Genomic DNA, 19,317 nt, shown 5'->3' with positions numbered 1-19,317 from the left:
GAGTTCACTTGCTTTATTTTATCATTTGCTAAATTAAAAGGGGTGGTGTCCATTGACTGTTTTCAACCATGTGCAAATATGCATGTATGTGCATGTGTGTGTACATATATATATATATATATATATATATATATATATATATATATATATGTGTGTGTGTGTGTGTGTGTGTGTGTGTGTGTGTATGGGTCTACTTTCGACACCATAATATCGAAGTTTTGAAACTTCAAACCATTTAAATGGAGATCAATGTACAGAACGGACTGCTGTATTTATTGTTTTCATCACTGTAGTGTGATCTTGGATTTGGAATTTTAATTAACATGGGGTCTGGGGGGTGCCAGAGGGCTTGCCCCCCCCCCCCTCAGTACCATAAAAAAAGATTTTTTTTGTTTTTATTTTTTTTTATTTACATTTCAAAGTTTCAAGACCAAAAGAAATTCAAAGTTTTGAAACTTTTAAATTTAGAAGTAGACCCATAAATATATATATATATATATATATATATATATATATATATATATATATATATATATAAAGTAGATAGATACAGATGTAGATATATGAGTTCCAGTCAACTTGTTAAAAGTAAGTCAGCTTTTGATCTCGTTAAACCTCTGGCAAGCACAGCTGACTGAAGTTGCTGGCTGTATTTCTGCATGAATCTTGGTATCGTGAGGACTGGAGAATTAACCCAATCCCCACTGTATTGTGATCTCTGCATAATTGGCAGGGGATGTGGGGTAGCATAGAGGGGCTTGCCACCTTCAAAAAATAAACAAGTTTTCAAGTTTTTTGTTTCTTTAAGTAAGGTGCTTTTCTACAAGCTGTGTTTGATGCCCTTTCATGCATATAGTTTTTGATGGATATATATATATATATATATATATATATATATATATATATATATATATAGATATATATATATATATATATATATATATATATATATATATATAGATATATATATATATATATATATATATTTAGGTTTACTATTGTTTCTGCGAATGGCAAAACACTTGCCGTTCGAATCAATGAATAGTAACACCGAAAATGTAAAAAATGAGCAGTGACAATGTCGAACCAAATGCCCGACACATTTGATTCGACATTGTTGTTGAAACCAGCACATGATAGTCATATAGGAGCTGATGTAAATCAGACTCCTATACAGCATATCATGGTTTTGCAGGGGGGGCAAGCCCCCCTGCACCCCCCACACCCCCCTACTTATATATTCGAACTCTGAGATCACACTACAGTAGCAATATGGATGAATCTCCAATCCCCACTGTACCGCGATCTCCGTGCAGATAGCCGAATTACACTTATACAAATGCAGTAGTGCATTCACATAAGTGTCTTCGACTATCTCATTAACTATTGTTTGTGCACTCAACATTCTGATGTTCGTCTCACTGCTGCCAATAGAATGTAGTTCGCACAAACAATAATAAACCATATATATATATATATATATATATATATATATATACATATATATATATATATATATATATATATATATATATGTGTGTGTGTGTGTGTGTGTATGTGTTTGTGTGTGTGTGTATGCGTGTGTGCAAAATAAATACAAAATTGTTTGTGTAACTAATCAACCACCATATAATTGGGACGAAAATGGAAAACCCAAAGACAGTCAATACCCAATATGCAAACTCAACATAGACTATTATCAGAAGCCAGGAATGGATCCCAGCCTTGGAGATCTAAGGAACAGAACCTGCCACTAAACCATCATGTTACCTTATCTGTGATCATCATTCTGGGTCCAGCTCTGCATAGGACAGTTATTTTTAGGCGTTTATATCTTGTAGATTTCATAGATATTCCGGGACTGCAGAAAAGGTATAGAAATGCAGAAAATTAGATTTTATACATACAGCTAAACAGCTAGCTGATAGCTATATGAGCTGTGGTGACACAGTTGTATCTGATTCTACCAACCTTGCTCCCTTACCCATACAGCTTGTTTATATATCAGCATTAAAGCAGTGATCACGATAAAGGGCAGGATGTTGCAGAGATTTCTGTTTCACTGTCTCTTTAATTATTAAAGTATGCTGCTTCTATAACACAGAGTTTGAATTCAGATTTTTTTTTTTTTACAAAAATGAGCTCTCTGTATAACAGTGTCATTTTGTATAATACTATGACATTGAACAGCATGGTGTGAAGTTGCAGTGTTAAATATAAACTTTCCTTTGCTTTCTTTTGCAGATTCTACTTTTTGTCTGAAGTGCCCCAGTGATCAGTGGCCCAATGTGAAACAAGACAAGTGCGTTATGAAACAGCTGGAATACCTTTCTTATACAGAGCCCCTTGGGGGAACTTTAACCATAGTTCCCATATTCATGGCTCTGACTGCTATAAATGCCTTTGCTATCTTTGTGAAGTCCCATAACACTCCTGTTGTCAAAGCAAACAACCGTGAACTCAGCTATGTTCTTCTCATAAGCCTTGTACTGTGCTTCCTCTGCTCTCTCATCTTCATTGGACAACCCACCAACTTGACCTGCATGTTGCGCCAAGTTATTTTTAGCATTACTTTTACATTTTCTGTTTCCTGTGTTTTAGCCAAAACTGTTGTGGTGGTCATTGCCTTTAATGCTAGCAAACCAAACAGCAGTTTGAAAAATTATGCTGGCCCCAGGCTGCCAAAATCTTTAGTTACACTGTGTATACTTATCCAAGTTATAATATGTACCAATTGGTTAATTATCTGCCCTCCATTCCAGGATAAAAACACAACTTCTGTAACAGGGAAGATCATTATAGAATGCAATGAAGGTTCATCTACAGCATTTTGGTGTATGCTGTCTTATATGGGCTTATTAGCCACAATAAGCCTTGCAGTAGCATTTCTGTCTAGGAACCTCCCAGATAGCTTTAATGAGGCTAAATACATCACATTCAGTATGCTGATTTTTGTCTCTGTATGGATGTCATTCATCCCAGCCTACCTGAGCACTCGGGGGAAGTACATGGTTGCTGTGGAAGTGTTTGCCATTCTGTCCTCAGGTGCTGCTTTGCTTGTTTGTATATTTATTCCTAAATGTTACATTATCCTTCTCAGGCCTGAGATGAACACCAGAGATTACTTAATGGGAAGAGGTGCATTTAAGAAATAATAAGGTGAAAATATATATAGACAATATCTGGTAGTTGTTGAAGTACTCACCATTGTGTCCTCCGGTGCTGAACTGCAGAACTTCCTTGATAGCAAACAATTCACCTATGAACCGAATAGGTTACCTCAGAGCAATGCTTCTGGAATCAGTCAGCTTTATTTGATTTAGTAGTCAAATCAGAAAGAATAGGGAAATCATGTTTTCAGTATCTCTAGAACTCCCCACAGCCTGCACAGAGTAGTTTGTTTAACATGGTCAAAATTCTTGTTTCTTCAACATACTTACAAAATTACTATATTTGAGAAGAATATACTGTTAACAATAAGCAATGATTTTTCACTAGTAAATATAAAATACTTCAGTAAAATATTTTGAACTCACGTCAAGTTTAAAGTTCATCAGAATAAAACCAATGCCTTACTAGTTAACAAAGTATTAAATTACTTAGAAAAAAATTAATAGCAAGTCTAAATGGGTTAGTAACGATATAACATTTCTAGGGGTTATTCTTTCCAGCAGTTGTAATGAAACATCAGCAGTGAGTTATAAAAAATATCTTGGACAATATTAAAACAATAGCAATGTAATAGGTTATTATATTCTGTTCTATGAAAGAAATGATGATTTTATTAAAATTGTCTGTTTCACTCAAAATACTATACATTATGCTGACAGCTTCTTTAGTTCCTTCTAAAGAAAGCTATAAACAATTTAATAACATTTGTTTGAGTATTTTATGGTACCCTAATAAATAAAGAATAGCTTTAAGTCATCATGTAAGAGAATGGAAATATAGCATTGTTTGACCTAAAAACACACATGATCGCTTCAGTTATTAAAACAATAGCATATATAGTTGCATTCTGATTATTCAGGCAACTGGAAAACTGCATAAAACCGTTTGGTTAAATAAAAATATCACTATGTAACATATGCAATGTTAAAAATTTAAATGAATTGACATTTAAAGGATTGCTAATTGAAAAATACAAATAGTCCAACAGTTTCAATTTGCACAACTATCACATTAAACTATGTATACATTTTATATACAAATAGCTCAAAATAAAAGAATGCTGCATCTCATTATTACCTAATGCATTTAAATCAGAATGTACAGATAGGCTGAATTTAAAAAAATGTCTTAGATGTGTTAAAATGTTAAGTTTAAATTAGGGATTTGACCTTTTAGAATTATAAAATATAAAATGTGATAAAAATGTTTAGCACAGACTAATGGGTAAATAATATCTGGATATGGAAGGCAGATTTTTAGTACAAAATTAACAGACAATGTTTAATCTCTAAAAATGCATTTAACGTCAGATATAATGAATAAAGAAAGACTCAATAAAACTAGTTGTATCTTGCAACTTGAGAAGTCATTAGAAGAATAATTGTCATGGCCTGACAAAAAGCAATACATGGCCTGATTCTGAGCCTTCTGTTATTAATGCTAGCTGCAAGGCATTTCAAGACTATTTAGCTGTTAAATGTGAAGCTGGCTGTGGCATTTAGCAATTAAAAAAATAGATATAGTTTGGCCACCATACGTGTTGCTGTTATACAAGCTAGTCAATTATTTATCTGTCTGATTTTTGTTTTTCCTGATGTATTTTCTTCAGCTGTCATTATTATGGTCTGAATCTGGCAGTGAGGTTTGTTTGCTAGCTGTCTTCACCTTAGTATGAAGTTTCTCTTTTCCCCATGGTTGTGCAACTGTGGAGATAGTATATAACACATGAGGTATAAAGAGATTTGTCTCATGAACAAAAAGCCATTAACTGCTGATTAGTTACTGCTTAGGGGGCCTTTGCAGTAAATCTATTCTGTTCAATCATTTGATGCTAGGAAATGTTGAAGCTTGCTTATTCATTGGGGATCCATTCAGAGTACTACATAAAAAAGGAAATGTTTATGAATGCAAACTGTACTTTTATGAGCTTGTTGTTAAATTGTACAATATAAAGGCAGCAGGTCAAAGTATATACATTCTGATTTAATTTTGGTATACTAGTAATGAATGCAGCATCACAGTGTTAAAGAACCTGAGTAAATCATCTCTGAAATCTAAAAAACGTGGGACCCGTGTCATTTTCTGTGTTTCCACAGTTCACTTAGATTTAGTAAATAACATAGTATTAGACTGTTCATCCTTAATCTATTTGTTACATTTCTTGAAATGCAGGGAGGAAGTTGTCAAAAATATTCTATGTAAAGAAAACCAGAATGGGAAGGACAAAGCCTGGCTCTCCAGTACAGAAGGATGGAGCCCTAACTGAACCGTAGGTGTTCAGGGCTTGAAGTTTGATTAGTGGCTTTTGTAATACCAGTCAGACACAGAGGTTGAGGACTAAAGTGGCATGTTCACTTACCTCTCCCATGGGGTAGAGAAGATGTGATGGTAATCAGGGAACACAAAGGGAAGTGTGATTTCTCTGATCAAGACCAAAGGAACAACTTCCCATGCTTCAGGAAGGAGTGGGTGCTGTTTGCTGGCAACATCCCTTGCAGAAGTGAAGGATAGTAATTGTGGTCAGCCCATTGCATGTTCCCTTCTGCTCTTTCAGCTGAGCTTTTGCTAGGAGTTAAATTCAGTAGAGGGGAAGAGATGGACAAATTTAGCTGGGAAAGAGCTGATGAGCAACAGACAACAGAATCAAACAGTGGAGTAAAAGGGGAATGGAGATGACAACAGTCTGAGGAACACAGAGCTGACATGGTACAATAATACAAACTTGATGATATAACTTTGAAGTTATATTACATGCAGGGATACCCTGGAAGTCCCACGCTTATGGGGGATTAGATTCCATAAAGAAACAAAGCATTCAATAATGCAGTAAATAAAATTTCAGACTGCTATTTTTATCCAGAATGGCATTCAGATGTCTGCCCAGGCACTTGTACATTACACATGGACTATCTATGGTTGTAGAATGCTTTACACATAATTTAAAAATTTTCCACAATATTCTCATTGCATACAAAATTACTTCAGACTGAAGCAGATGTTTCTCAAATTATGTCTCCTTAAATAAATAATATGTTGTGTGGTAGTTCTGGACATATTAAAAAAATAAATAAAAGAACAGAAAACATAATGGGTCTTTATGTAAGTTACTGGCACAGAAAGAGCAAATGTATTCATAAAAAGACAATTTAACCATTGTGGACAGTGCTGTGTAACCAGAAAGCATGACCATTAGTATTATTTATGATGTAAAGAAAAAAAGTGTTAACAATTTTGAAATAGTCACATGTATTTAAACATACATACCATTTAAAATTCTTTATACAGACTTCCTAAATAGCCACACTATTAAGAAATTCTTACCATTCAGAATTCTTTAGATAGGATGACACACTCACTCAACTATATTGGAATGTATCACTATTATGTAATATGGTATCTGCCAGACACACAGGATCTAATCATTTTTTTAATCGACTATTATGAGAACACTTTAGGGAGCTTAATTACTATATAGTATAACCTATGATGATGTGACGTTAGAGGGTAGTCTGCCATCACAAAGCTAGTATCCTTTTGGTTAATTAGGTACCACAGTATGTAATCTAGTACAAGATACATTGTTACTACAAGCAGTGTAAATATTACCATTGGCAAGCAAGGTGAGAAGTGCACTGCAAATTGTCTCTTCAATAAGGATAGCATTCAAGATGATTCAAACGTGCAAATATACAATCTATAGCAGTGCAAATATCAGCTTATTTGACTTACAGTTTATTGATGAGCATTTAAATCATCATTGCAAGCTGCTGGTGAAGTAAATAAGACTGAACACGATGTCCTGAAAGCACTAAATTCTGTGATAATAAATGTATTTTTTCTTCATTTCATTGTTGCTTGTGGCTCTTTGGTGTTTGGATTTGGTTTGTTTCCACCTGTATCCCTCTGAATTTCCCTTTTGTTTTGCAAAAGACTGAGCATGTGCCAAATATCAAGCATACTCTAATTGCTTGTACTTAATCTGTCAGCTGAGCAGGGAAGACTAAGACATGCCTGCTGGTTACATTTTTGTGTGTATTTGAGGCAAACATGTTAAAAAAGGTAACCCAAACAAAATATCACTGCTGAAAACATGGCTAAATATTCTGATCATTCTTGCAGGAGAAAGACAGATAAAAGAGAAAAATAAGTAGCAACAAACAACAATCCAGAAAAAATAAGGACTAACATCAATAAAGCTGAGCTGGAGAATATAGGAATTACACTAACAATAATGTAACAAATACATAGTGGGGAAGAAAATAAATAACTTATAACAAACTATTCCAGACAAGGGAAAAAAGCTGATTCATACACAAAGCATGAATGAAACCAATGCAAATTATACAGAAGAAAACAAGATTTAAAATTCCCAAAGACAGTCTGCAGGGCAAGAATTGTGGTATGGGCATACACAACTTTATTTTACTGTCAGTGCTATGCTCAGCTCACAGAAACTAATCTTCTGTTTTCAGTCATATAAATAACATAAGAAGGACACAAGTGAGCCTGCAAAGAAGGTAAACATAATAAATTTGATGCATCATTAAAGTAATACTAGTTACTAAACTGTATTTTTCTTCAAATCATTTAGGATATGGACTTCAACTTTTACTACATATTTTCAATATATTTGTGTATATCGTAGTAAAAGTGCAGTTTTGTTTTAGAATGCACACAATCTTTGGAAGCTAATCTAAAATTTCATATAGATCCCTAAATATGATTCACAATGATTGCAGATTATAACCAGATATTAAGTGATGTGTGCACTTTGAGAAGTGTGGTATAACGGGAGATAGGTAGTACTCAAGTAAAAAAAGTACTGAATAAACTGCAGGTTTTATTGAAAGATACTAGATTTAGAAAACAAATAGCTACCAAGCAGTCACAGTGGATACGGTTTTGTCAATGGTATGAGATGCAATAAAATGGACAGAATAGGCAGACTGTCAAGCAGATCAGTCATATAGTAATGTGGTAGACTGCTGTCCATCAAAATATACACAGTAAACCTCTTGAGAGCAAGGCTAATCTTTTCTACTATAAAAAGTCTAAAATATCAGCATTGCTCAGAAAAAGAAGGCAGCCACTCCCATTAAATGCATTTTTTTCAAAATAGATGTTTTCCAAATAATCAGCAGGCCCAACAATGCAGTTCCTTGACTTAACAAAAGCTTTTGATACAGTTTCTTGCTCCAAACTACTCTGAGAACTCTCATCCCTTGGTCTCTCTTTCTTTGTCTTAGAATGGTTTAACACATTCTTCACTAATATAAACCATTGATTAAAATGACAATAATCCAACTCATCCTTTCTTCCTATACCACTTAGTCTTCCTCAAGGCTCAGTGCTTGGCCCCTACTTTGGAACATATTCATCAACAAGATTCCTCTTGCCTCCACTAACCAGCCCATATATATTATGATGATAATTCAATCATTAGTTTCAATGCCAAAACAATTCCTAAGCTTTAGAACTTCACCCAACTCTCCTAGGCCTACAATGGAGCCTGGCTGAAATAGTCCATCCTTGTTATAAACCCTAAAAGATTAAACTAAAGCTGTTCACAAGTTCAGCGCTGATGTAAAATCCAACTTCAGCCTTCTCTACTCCAGTGGTACCTTAACTGATTATATTTCCCACCCAAAATGTTAAGATATTTTTACTGATTAAATATTAAAGTCTCATCTCCATGTCAAGCATGCAGTCACGAAAGCAAATGGACTGCTATAGAGGGCAAATCCTACTTAACAGGGTACACTCGCAAATGTACAGCAACTGCCTGCTTATCACACTCTTGTATGCTGCCCATAGCTTTACAAATCTCCATTCAACTCAGTTTCAAAATTTGAGCAGTGCTATTATAAAATATCTAAGTTCACTACTAATAACAGAACCCACCATTACACAACCGTAAAGCATTTCAAATGGCTCAAATACTCAAATTACCTGAACTACTGTCATCTCAAAATGGCATACACAATTTTACACTTCTCTGACAGCTGCCCATTCCTTAAGGATTTTCTTCACTGGTATCGTCTAGCTCTGTTATCTAGACCTCCATACTAGCTTTATTTTCAAAAAATCAGCAAATCCAATCTTTTCAAGTCCTCAATACAATCATTTTTCAAGAATACTTGGATCTGTCATTGTACCTATCCTTTTTATGACAGTCTCCATTTTTTTCTCCACGTAGTCAAATGAGACATTGATTTTAGACATAGTTACTATACCTTAGTTAATCACTAATAACTTCTGCTCAGTGTCCCTTACTTAATCTTAGTTGACTTCAATTGAAAACATCATGTTTTATAAACCTCATCCTTCAAAAACTGCATTTTTGTTTCCAGAAAGCAATGCGTTCTACTGCAGTGTTATATACTGTTCTGCATGTTTCCACAATGTGAAATGATATACTACTATTTGCATTAAGTATATGCCATGTTAGATGATGATTTGTGCCCCTGTAATTACTATCGTAGTATCACCTACTAATGTGTAGTATTGTCTTATGAGCAAGTATTATAAAATGTTCTATTTTGTCTATGTACCTTGTACAAATATGTTCAGCTATGCTGTATATTTGTATGTACACTTGTAGCAATGCCTACTGTATACTGATTGATGCATTTTTGAAGATTTTTTTCACTAGGCCTATGCTGAAGAGGGTTTTCCAACTCATCTGGCCTTTTGTGGAAAACATATGCAAACAGAAAAGTATTTCATTTAGGGGAAACTGTCAAACAGAACAAACTTTGAAGTGGTTGCCTCATTGATGTGAAAGAGGACATCTTCAGCTCTACTCACACTTTTTGTTTAACTTAAGCTTCTTGTCATAATATCACCTCTCTACTTCCTTTCCTCTTTCTTACCTTCTGTCATCATCTACACTCTCATCTGTTTGTCCTTTACTTCCCCTTGCTATTGTAATTTTTGTATATTTCTTTCATAATGTAGAATCTTAGATTATGTCATTGTGGTAAAGCTATTTGTCTGCACTATCATAGTTGTTTAACTGCTTTACTAATTGTATATGTAACCATGTCACCACAACAGTTTACTTTGTGTTTTTTCAAAATGCCTTGCTTTAAACATACCTGATAGGAATGGACCCCATTCCCAAGTCAGGGCAAAAGTAAAGTTGATGAAATCAGTCTTGCTTCAGTCTTTGACATTTGATATGACTGGTCTTCGCGTCACCTGCAATGTACAGAGAATTGCCTCTTTTTGCAGTTCATAAGGGGTTACTTTTATCAGTAGCATATTTAGATATGTTTGAATATTCTTTTTATTAGTCCAGTTGCTGCTACTACAACTAAATCTATCTTTATTCTATGCTGCTCTCATTTCTGTTTGCATGCCCTGATATTTTATACACTTATGTCTTTCAGTTTGTAAGACACTGTAGTCATTGGGTATAGCAATTTCAATAATCAAAGGTGTAGCTGCCTTTTTCTCTTGAACTACAATATCTGGTCTGTTTGCTTCTACCTTCTTAGCTGCAGGTATGGGCTCATTCCACATAGTCATTATTTAATCATTTACAACAATCCTTTGCATTTCATATTTCCAACATCTCTCATCTGCCTCTATGTTGCAGTTTTTACAAAGTCTCCAGTGTAACAACCTTGCCACATTATTACACCTTTTAGTGCACAAACCTGCAGCCATGCGTCTATTACGCCCTGCAACAAGATGTGTAACTGTTTCTAGTTCTGTACCACAAAACCCACCATTTATCTATATCTCCTTCCTTTTTTTATGGATTTTGTGAATCATCTGGTGGATAATCCACTATCTTGGGCTGCCAATATCAACTTTTCATCTTTTTGTTTAAATTCACCCTGTCTAAGCCATTCAATGCCTCAATGCAGAATTACTGGGTAAGTTCATTTGTATGTCACATTTTGTCCTGGCAGACCCTGAAAATGGTCATATATGATCAGTGCTCTATCCCAGAAGAATGGAAGAAAGGAAGGAAAGAATAAATAAATGTTCTTTGTCACAAAAACATTCTTTAACTACTAGTTTTAACATGGGAAAAATGTGCACAGACACTAACACAGAATGAATAATGAAACCAGGAATAGAATAAATCATTTGAGATCTGACTTATTCAGTCTTCCTTACCACAGACTACAACATATTATTCTTTGTTAACTAAGTAAATGGTTTCATCATTTTAGACAAAATATGTCACAAACTATAAAAAAAATGTTCAGATTTGCAGGTTTTATGCAGAGATCAAAACAACCCAGCCACTGGGGATGCACAAGCCCGTGCATTTCTTTGTGCCGGTCCCAAGCCCGGATAAATGGGGAGGGTTGCATCAGGAAGGGCATCTGGTATAAAACTTCACCAAATTTTTCATGCAGACAGCAGTATGGGAAAGAGTAGTGGAAGTTAGGTTAAAAAGGGATGTGATGATTAGTGATCAGCAGTATGGTTTCATGCTGGGAAAGAGCACTACAGATGCGATGTTTGCTCTGAGAGTGTTGATGGAGAAGTACAGAGAAGGTCAGAAGGAGTTGTATTGTGTTTTTGTAGACTTACAGAAAGCATATGACAGGGTGCCTAGAAAGGAGTTGTGGTATTGTATGAGGAAGTTGTGAGTGTCAGAGAAGTATGTAAGAGTGGTACAAGATATGTATGAGGGTAGTGTGACAGTGGTGATGTCTGTGGTGGCAGTGACGGATGCGTTTAAGGCGGAGGTGAGATTACATCAAGGATCAGCTCTGAGCCCTTTCTTATTTGCAATGGTGATGGACAGGTTGACAAACGAGATCAGACAGGAGTCACCGTGGACTATGGTGTTTGCAGATGACATTGTGATCTGTAGTGAGAGTAGAAAACAGGTGGAGAGATGGAGATATGATCTAGAGAGAAGAGGAATGAAGGTCAGCAGGACTAAGACAGAATATATGTGTGTGAATGAGAGGGAGGATAGAGGAATGGTGAGGATGCTAGGAGTAGAGGTGAAGAAGGTGGATGAGTTTAAATACTTGGGAGCAATAGCTCAGAGTAATGGTGAGAGTGAAAGAGAGGTGAAGAAGAGAGTACAGGCAGGATGAAGTGGGTGGAGAAGAGTGTCAGGAGTGATTTGTGACAGACAAGTACCAGTAAGAGTGAAAGGGAAGGTTTACAAGAGTGTAGTGAGATCAGCTATGGTATATGGGATGGAGACAGTGGCATTGACAAAAAGGCAGGCATTAGAGCTGGATGTGGCAGAGTTAAAGATGTTAAGATTTGCACTGGGTGTGACGAGGATGGACGGGATTAGGAATAAGTATATTAGTGGGTCAGCCCGGGTTGAAAGGTTTGGAGACAAAACCTGAGAGGCAAGATTACACTGGTTTGGACATGTGCTGAGGAGGGATGCAGAGTATATTGGGAAAAAGATGCTAAGGATGAAGATACCAGGTAACAGGAAAAGAGGAAGGCCTAAGATAAGGTTTATGGATGTGGTGAGAGATGAGATGCAGGTGGTTTGTGTGACAGAGTAAGTTGCAGAGGACAGGAAGAAATGGAAACAGATGATCCATTGTGGCAATCCCTAACGGGAACAGATGAAAGAAGATGATGATGCAGAGATCAAGACAACATTTGCAGAAATTGTGATAAATTGTAGGTGTATTTTCAGTTATATAGGAATAGGCCACAGTAAGGTTAAGGAGACTGACCTAATTTCCATACTTAGCCACAAAAGGCCACTTTAGTTACAGCTGACCGCAATAATAAATGATAATGTTCTAGTACAAAAAGAGCTAATCATTTTGCCATAAAACTTTTTAAGGAGGGTTTAGTTCCAAACTTCAGACTTTTCTATGAATCCATTAATAGCTACAGAATGTATGTCAGGTAAAGGGAAATAAATCATTTCAGATATGCTGCTGTTATAAGCTTTTCAACTTTATCTTTAGAAGAACATAGGGTCATTGTAAATGATACATCACTTGCTATTGGTTGATTGATGTTTGAGGAGTGGGACATATTTTTTATTTTTTGCTTGGTATAATGTCAGTAGAGATAAGGATGAAGAATTAGCACAGCTAAAGAACACTTTTGATATATGTTACAATATGTTATTTTTCATGTGGAGTGTGCAGTTTAGTTTGTTTACATGGTACAGAAATGACACTGAGACAATGTGCAATATTTTTCAGTGATAACTATTGGAATCAAAGGCAGCCACAGGTTTCCAGGTGCCATTCACTTTTAATTTACAGGTTCATTGATTCACATATTATTAGATACTAGACATTTAGCAGATTTTCAGGTTAACTAGGACATCCACCAGCAAGAGTTACATCTTGCTTTAAGGAAGGATACACAAGATACACCCATGGAAAATATGCGAATGTTTAGTCAATTATCAGAGTTAGTCTTGAATGTAGATATGGAGCTATTTAGCTTAATCTGCAGGGGTAGTTTATTGCATAGGTGTGCAATATAGCACATTATACCATGACCCCCCATTAATATTCCAAAACGTGCACGCTGATTGGCCAGCATGCACGTTGTAAATCGACTTATACTAATGGAAAAAGGTCCAGTCACCCGGACTTTTTCCATTAGTATAAGTCTCAAACACTGTCTCGCTATGTTAAAAGAGTTTAACATCGTGACACAGGTTTAAAAAAAGCAACGGAGATCTCCGTTGCTTTTTTTAAAGCTGTCTCGCTATGTTAAACTCCTTTAACATAGCGAGACAGTGTGTAAAAAGCAACAGAGATCTTGCTTTCTCTGTTGCTTTTTTAGACCCAAAAAGTAGCAAAAAAAATTTTATAAAATTTAATTTATTAGTTTTTTTTTTTCGCCATGTACTACACAGCTTCTTCAAGTAAAAACAACTACTATTCACTCTAAGTCAGTTTTAAATCATTAAATAGTATAGTACATTAAAAGTCAAAACATTTTATAACAAAATTTAAACACATCAATAAACATCATTTTCCTGTAGGTGTGTGTTTAAAATCATGTATATACCTAAATACAAACTATAAAAAATATATATTTATAGTATGTCTAAAGGGTGGGAAAATCTCTTATTCTTAGAAAGATAAATATTCTAAATAAACACTATAAATGCATCTGTTCTGAGTGACCACTCACTCAAGTTCATATAATTCAAGCAATGGAATAGGACCGCGTCTGTCTGAATGGAAACCACATGGAAACATACGCTTTATTAGTAGAGGTGTACCCTTTGACTGTAATAACTCCTTAAATTAAATTTTTTTTTTTAAACAAATCTAGAAATGAACCAAATTTGTCAATGAGTAAGGAATTACTTGAGATTGATGAAAAATGTAAAAAAAAAGAATTGCACGTTGCTATGATAAAATGTTTGAGATGTAGAAGAGTAAGTCTGGGCATCTTTGGTCAGTTTAATGTCCAGGTAGTCAATTTCTAGACTAGAGAATTTATACGTGAATTTTAGAAATTCAGTAGTGGAATTGATAGAAGTAATGAAGGCATCAGCTTCATGGAGGTCACCCCTGAATAGCAAAAATACATCATCAAACCTGTCTCGCTAAGTTAAATGGGTTTAACATAGCGAGACAGCTTTAAAATAAGCAATGGAGATCTCCATTGCTTATTTTAAAGCTGTCTTGCTATGTTAAACCCATTTAACATAGCGAAACAGTAAAAAGCAATGGAGATCTTGCTTTCTCCGTTGCTTTTGGTCACAGCTCTGATGTACTGCGTAGGCATGCACAGTACATCAGAACTGCAACGGATACCAGACAGCTGCGGAAGGGCAGCAAAGAGGCATTATACAATGCCATTATTTAAGAAAAGTAATTATTTATTTTCTTAAATAATGTCATAGTATAATAGCAATAACCCACTTCTGGGTGTGGGTAATGCGGGATTTACCCACGGTTGTCTTTGTTTGATCATGCCAACCGTGGGTAAATCCCGCATTACCCACACCCAGGCATAGGTTATTGCTATAATAACAACCTGTTTCATCAATCTGCCTATTAATGTATTGATACAAACTCAGGTCCATTCTATCGTTTTTAGAACCATTAGCTCTACAAAATACATAATTGGTATAGGAAGATAGGTCTTCATTGGCTTGATAGGCTAAACATAGATTGCCATGGAGGAGTCAGCGGTGACCCGTTAGTGTGGATAACTAAAGGACTTGACTCCTGCAATTATATTTGCTAGGAAACCTCTGTGATCTCTACAGCTGGATGTTATATTTGATACCTACATAGGAAGTGGGGTCATTATATTCAATAAGGGGTTAAAAATGAGAAGAGTACAGTAGGAACTAAGACTTCTCTTGTTCTGGATGTGATGCCGTTGGTTATTTGTTGAGCTAGGTAGAATAATTTTCTAACTACACTGGAGATATGAAGATCTAAGATAGGGAATCATTCACTAAGGTACCTAGATTTCTCGTAATAGTGTTATTCTTAAGAAGTATGCCATCTAAAAGGTATGCTGTGGAATTATTATTTATTTATTCATTTATTTTTTATTAAAATGGGTTGTGCTGTATTTTATGCATTGCATTTGATGCTGTTGTCCTTGCAAAGGTTGTTAGTATAGCCGTGCTCCTCCTGGAATGCATTCACTTCAGTCGGGGCTTTAATTACAACCTCTATATTATAACCATCATTAAACTTTATTAACCAGATATAAAGGATATTTGTCTGCAGATCACAGAAATGCATACAAAATAGAAGATGACCCGGCACTGAACATTGAGAAACCCTGGCTCTTGCATTTTTCCATTCTGAATTGCCAAGCACTCTGTCCAGCAACCAGTTTGCTATCTACCTCACTACATATGGCTTGAAGTATAGATTCCCCCGGCATGTCAAAAATGCCTTCATGGGGTATAATATCAAAAGCCTTGGCTAGGACCAGATAGACAGTATGTATCACATAACTATCATCTACTGCTTCAATTACCATTTCAAAGAAGTTTACAATTTAGAAAGGTAAAAGTTACCTATGTTAAAGCCAACTTGATGTAGAGATTAAGCTGATATCCATTTGTAGGTTCACTGGGTCAGAAATAATACATTCCGTGGATCACAGATAGGAATGCAATTACCAGAGTTAGTAACTGGACCTCCCTTATATAGGGGACATCTTGATGAATATTGTTCAGGCTTCAAGGATTTATTGTATTGCAAGACTTATGTTAAAGAGGTTTATAGAGATTCTGACAGACCATACCTTGCACTAATTATTACATTCTTTCATTGATTATCAGGGGTCTTGGAAGTCTTTTCTTTTTTTTCTTTTTAACATAGAACATGCTAGGATTTGTTTCAAAGTTATCTTAGGGGTCATGGCCTGAGGAACTGGTCATTTAAGGAGAAGTTCACAATAAATTTGGTGGGCAGAAAAGTAGTTATTTCTTTGGGATTAAAACAAGTAGCATTGTTGTTCAATGCAGCACATTGATGGGTGCTGTTTTTAACTATATAACATAGTCAAAGAATGATTTATAATTATTTTGATATCACTTGCCATTTTGAGTCCATAGCTTGGTGGTTTTCTGACTGCTGCTGCCTTTAAATTCTTTGTGAGCATTTTTAAACGCCATTTTAAGATGAGGAGTGTACTTATCATTATCATTGTAGGAAACAGAGGGAGGCTGGTAACTTGGTATGTAGTAGTACTTGAGTTTATCTTTTCCTTATGTCTGCCTTTGTTTGTATATGTGTACATGCATGCATGGGTGTGAAACTTGATTATTTTGTTTTGTTATTTAAGTAACTGTGAGATTTTGTTTGTAGAGTATAATTGCTTGTTGATATTTTCACAAGCCATTCAAGATTTGGACAAATTTATGTGTGAAAAACTAAACATGAAAATGGCAAAGGAACTTGTATTTTACTGTAAAGTTATTTTTTTAATTTTTTTCTACAAATACTGGAAAATCTCTGATATCATAGCTTAAACTCCTTAATATAAAATGAAACAATAGAACCATTGTGCTATATTGAAATCAGCTTTGAAAATAATTTTGACGTACATAATTATTAACTAGCATGAAAAGAACTCACATTTTCACTTTGAACTATACAAGTATGAAATCTGAATAGGAAGTAACCATATTGTTTTGCTTAATGCCAGCTCATTAATGTTAACTATGGCAGACTACTGTAGATTAGACTTTTATGGTGCTATATTTTCATAGGAAAGTATAGTACAAGCTATTGAATTCTTGTTGGAGTGGTTACTGATATTTCAGAAGTCCATTTAAGAGCTGTAGCATGGTTTAGTCTATGAATTTTCCACTAAACAGTTGATTAAAGACTGAAACATTTTATGCTACTTCACCTCTGATGATTAAGTCTCCTTGCCCGCCAAACACTCAGTTTTCCATTTGTTCCACCTAGGGGAAAGGCAGCAGCACCCCCAGAGCATGGCATTATCACAATGAGGGATCAGGGTCTTTGTTTATTCACTAGTTTTTCCTTACACATCTCCAGTGACATGTATTAAGTATTGTGCAGGACTGTCATATGCTTCCAAAATTGGCATGAGACAAATGCTTCTGCTGCCTCTGTAGTTCCTACTGAGGAGCTCAATGGAGCATTATGAGCTGTACCCTAACATCCTAATTGAAGTGACCAAGGTCAGCCCCTCATTGTTCTTCCGCACTGAAGCAGGTCAGCTCCTCACTGGTCTCCCTCAGTGAGACAGGTCCTTCAAGACTAGGACTGCAAAACAATCCAAGACCACCTCATCTTGCAAAAAGCTGTATCCCTTGATATCAAAGAAATGACATTACTTATCAGCTTTACTAAAATGTTTCATATCTGTGTAGAAAATGAAGTGTTTACATATATATATATATATATATATATATATATATATATATATATATATATATAGGTTCACTTCAAAATCCTGAAAGCTCAAAATCCTGAATCTCAAAATCCTGAACTCAAAATCCTGAAAGCTCAGAATACTGAAAACTCATAATACTGAATCTCATAATACAGAAAACCATGCAGGACACCAACACTGAACTAATAGTAAACAAGAATATGTTTAGAGAAGTAAGCTTTGTATATAAAGTTGTGGCTGTATTATTATATTTCACATAAACCCTCACATCTTAAATATTAAGATAAACTACTTCTTTGTGAAAGATAAATATAACATCAAAATTATTTTTTTAAATTGTACCATAAAAGTTCCTAAAATCAACATTATCTCCTTTTACTACAAAAATGTCATCTATGTATCTTTTATCAAACACTACATTATCAACAAAATATATGTCCCTATGCAACGCCTCCTCTTCAGTCCTCCCCATAAACAATGAAGCATATGCAAGGGCAAACTTAGCCCCCACAGCTGTCCCACATATTTACTTAAAATATTTTCCATTGAAATAAAAATAATTATTATTTTTTCAAAATTCAAAAAGCCACCAGGCTTCTTTTTACATAGGAACTTGTAAATAAAATCTTACTGCAACAAGTCCTAAATTAGGCTTAATCAAAGAATAAAAAGTATAAATATTAATGGTGACAAATAAATAAACCTGCTGCCAATGTACTTTTATCATTTGTAAAAAAAAAATGAAATTAATCCTTTACATAAGAGGTTAGTTGTACCAAAGCCTGCAATAATAAATCCAAACTATACCCATGCTTTCCAAAAGTCTTCCTACCTGGGACACTATTGGTCATTCAGGTGGGGAGTTAACACTTTTATATATCTTTGGTAGAGTGTAAAATACAGGGAGCCTAGATTTTAATGACAATAAATATAGCCCAATCCTTTCCATAACTGCAGAAACATCTATCAATTTTCACCAGAAAATGTTGCAGACACGTTTGTATATCAACTAATTGATTTTCTCAAATTCTTGTATACACTTTATTATTACTTAATAAAGCATAGCACATTGATAAATAAAATAGTTTAGTCATACTATGTTCCCTACTTTATCAGCAGGTTTACCCAACAAATTCTCATCACCCTGTAGTTGTTTTAACACATCCCACTCTTCCTTATTTAAATTATATTTAACAAAATACTTCTTAGAAATATTAATATAATTACTATTATCTTTCAACACAATATTATAAAACACTGAAGCTAACTTGTTAAAATGAGGAATGAAATGAGGCTTGCTTTTTAAATTAGGTTTCT

General features: G+C 34.9%; 1 protein-coding gene across 1 annotated transcript in view; it reads left to right on the top strand.

Annotated features, from left to right (window-relative positions):
* Window positions 1-19,317, top strand: part of LOC122803789 (extracellular calcium-sensing receptor-like) — a 244,216-nt gene that overhangs the window by 170,533 nt on the left and 54,366 nt on the right. Inside the window, exons 5-6 of the mRNA XM_044073476.1 lie at window positions 2,245-3,138; window positions 5,344-5,440. Coding sequence (XP_043929411.1) covers window positions 2,245-3,138; window positions 5,344-5,440 — 991 coding nt within the window. The remainder of the gene's footprint in view (window positions 1-2,244; window positions 3,139-5,343; window positions 5,441-19,317) is intronic.

Source organism: Protopterus annectens, chromosome 6.part0 (genome assembly GCF_019279795.1).
Source record: "Protopterus annectens isolate FY-2018-M chromosome 6.part0, PAN1.0, whole genome shotgun sequence".
NCBI lineage: Eukaryota > Metazoa > Chordata > Ceratodontiformes > Protopteridae > Protopterus > Protopterus annectens.
This window is presented reverse-complemented; position numbering and strand designations above follow the sequence as displayed.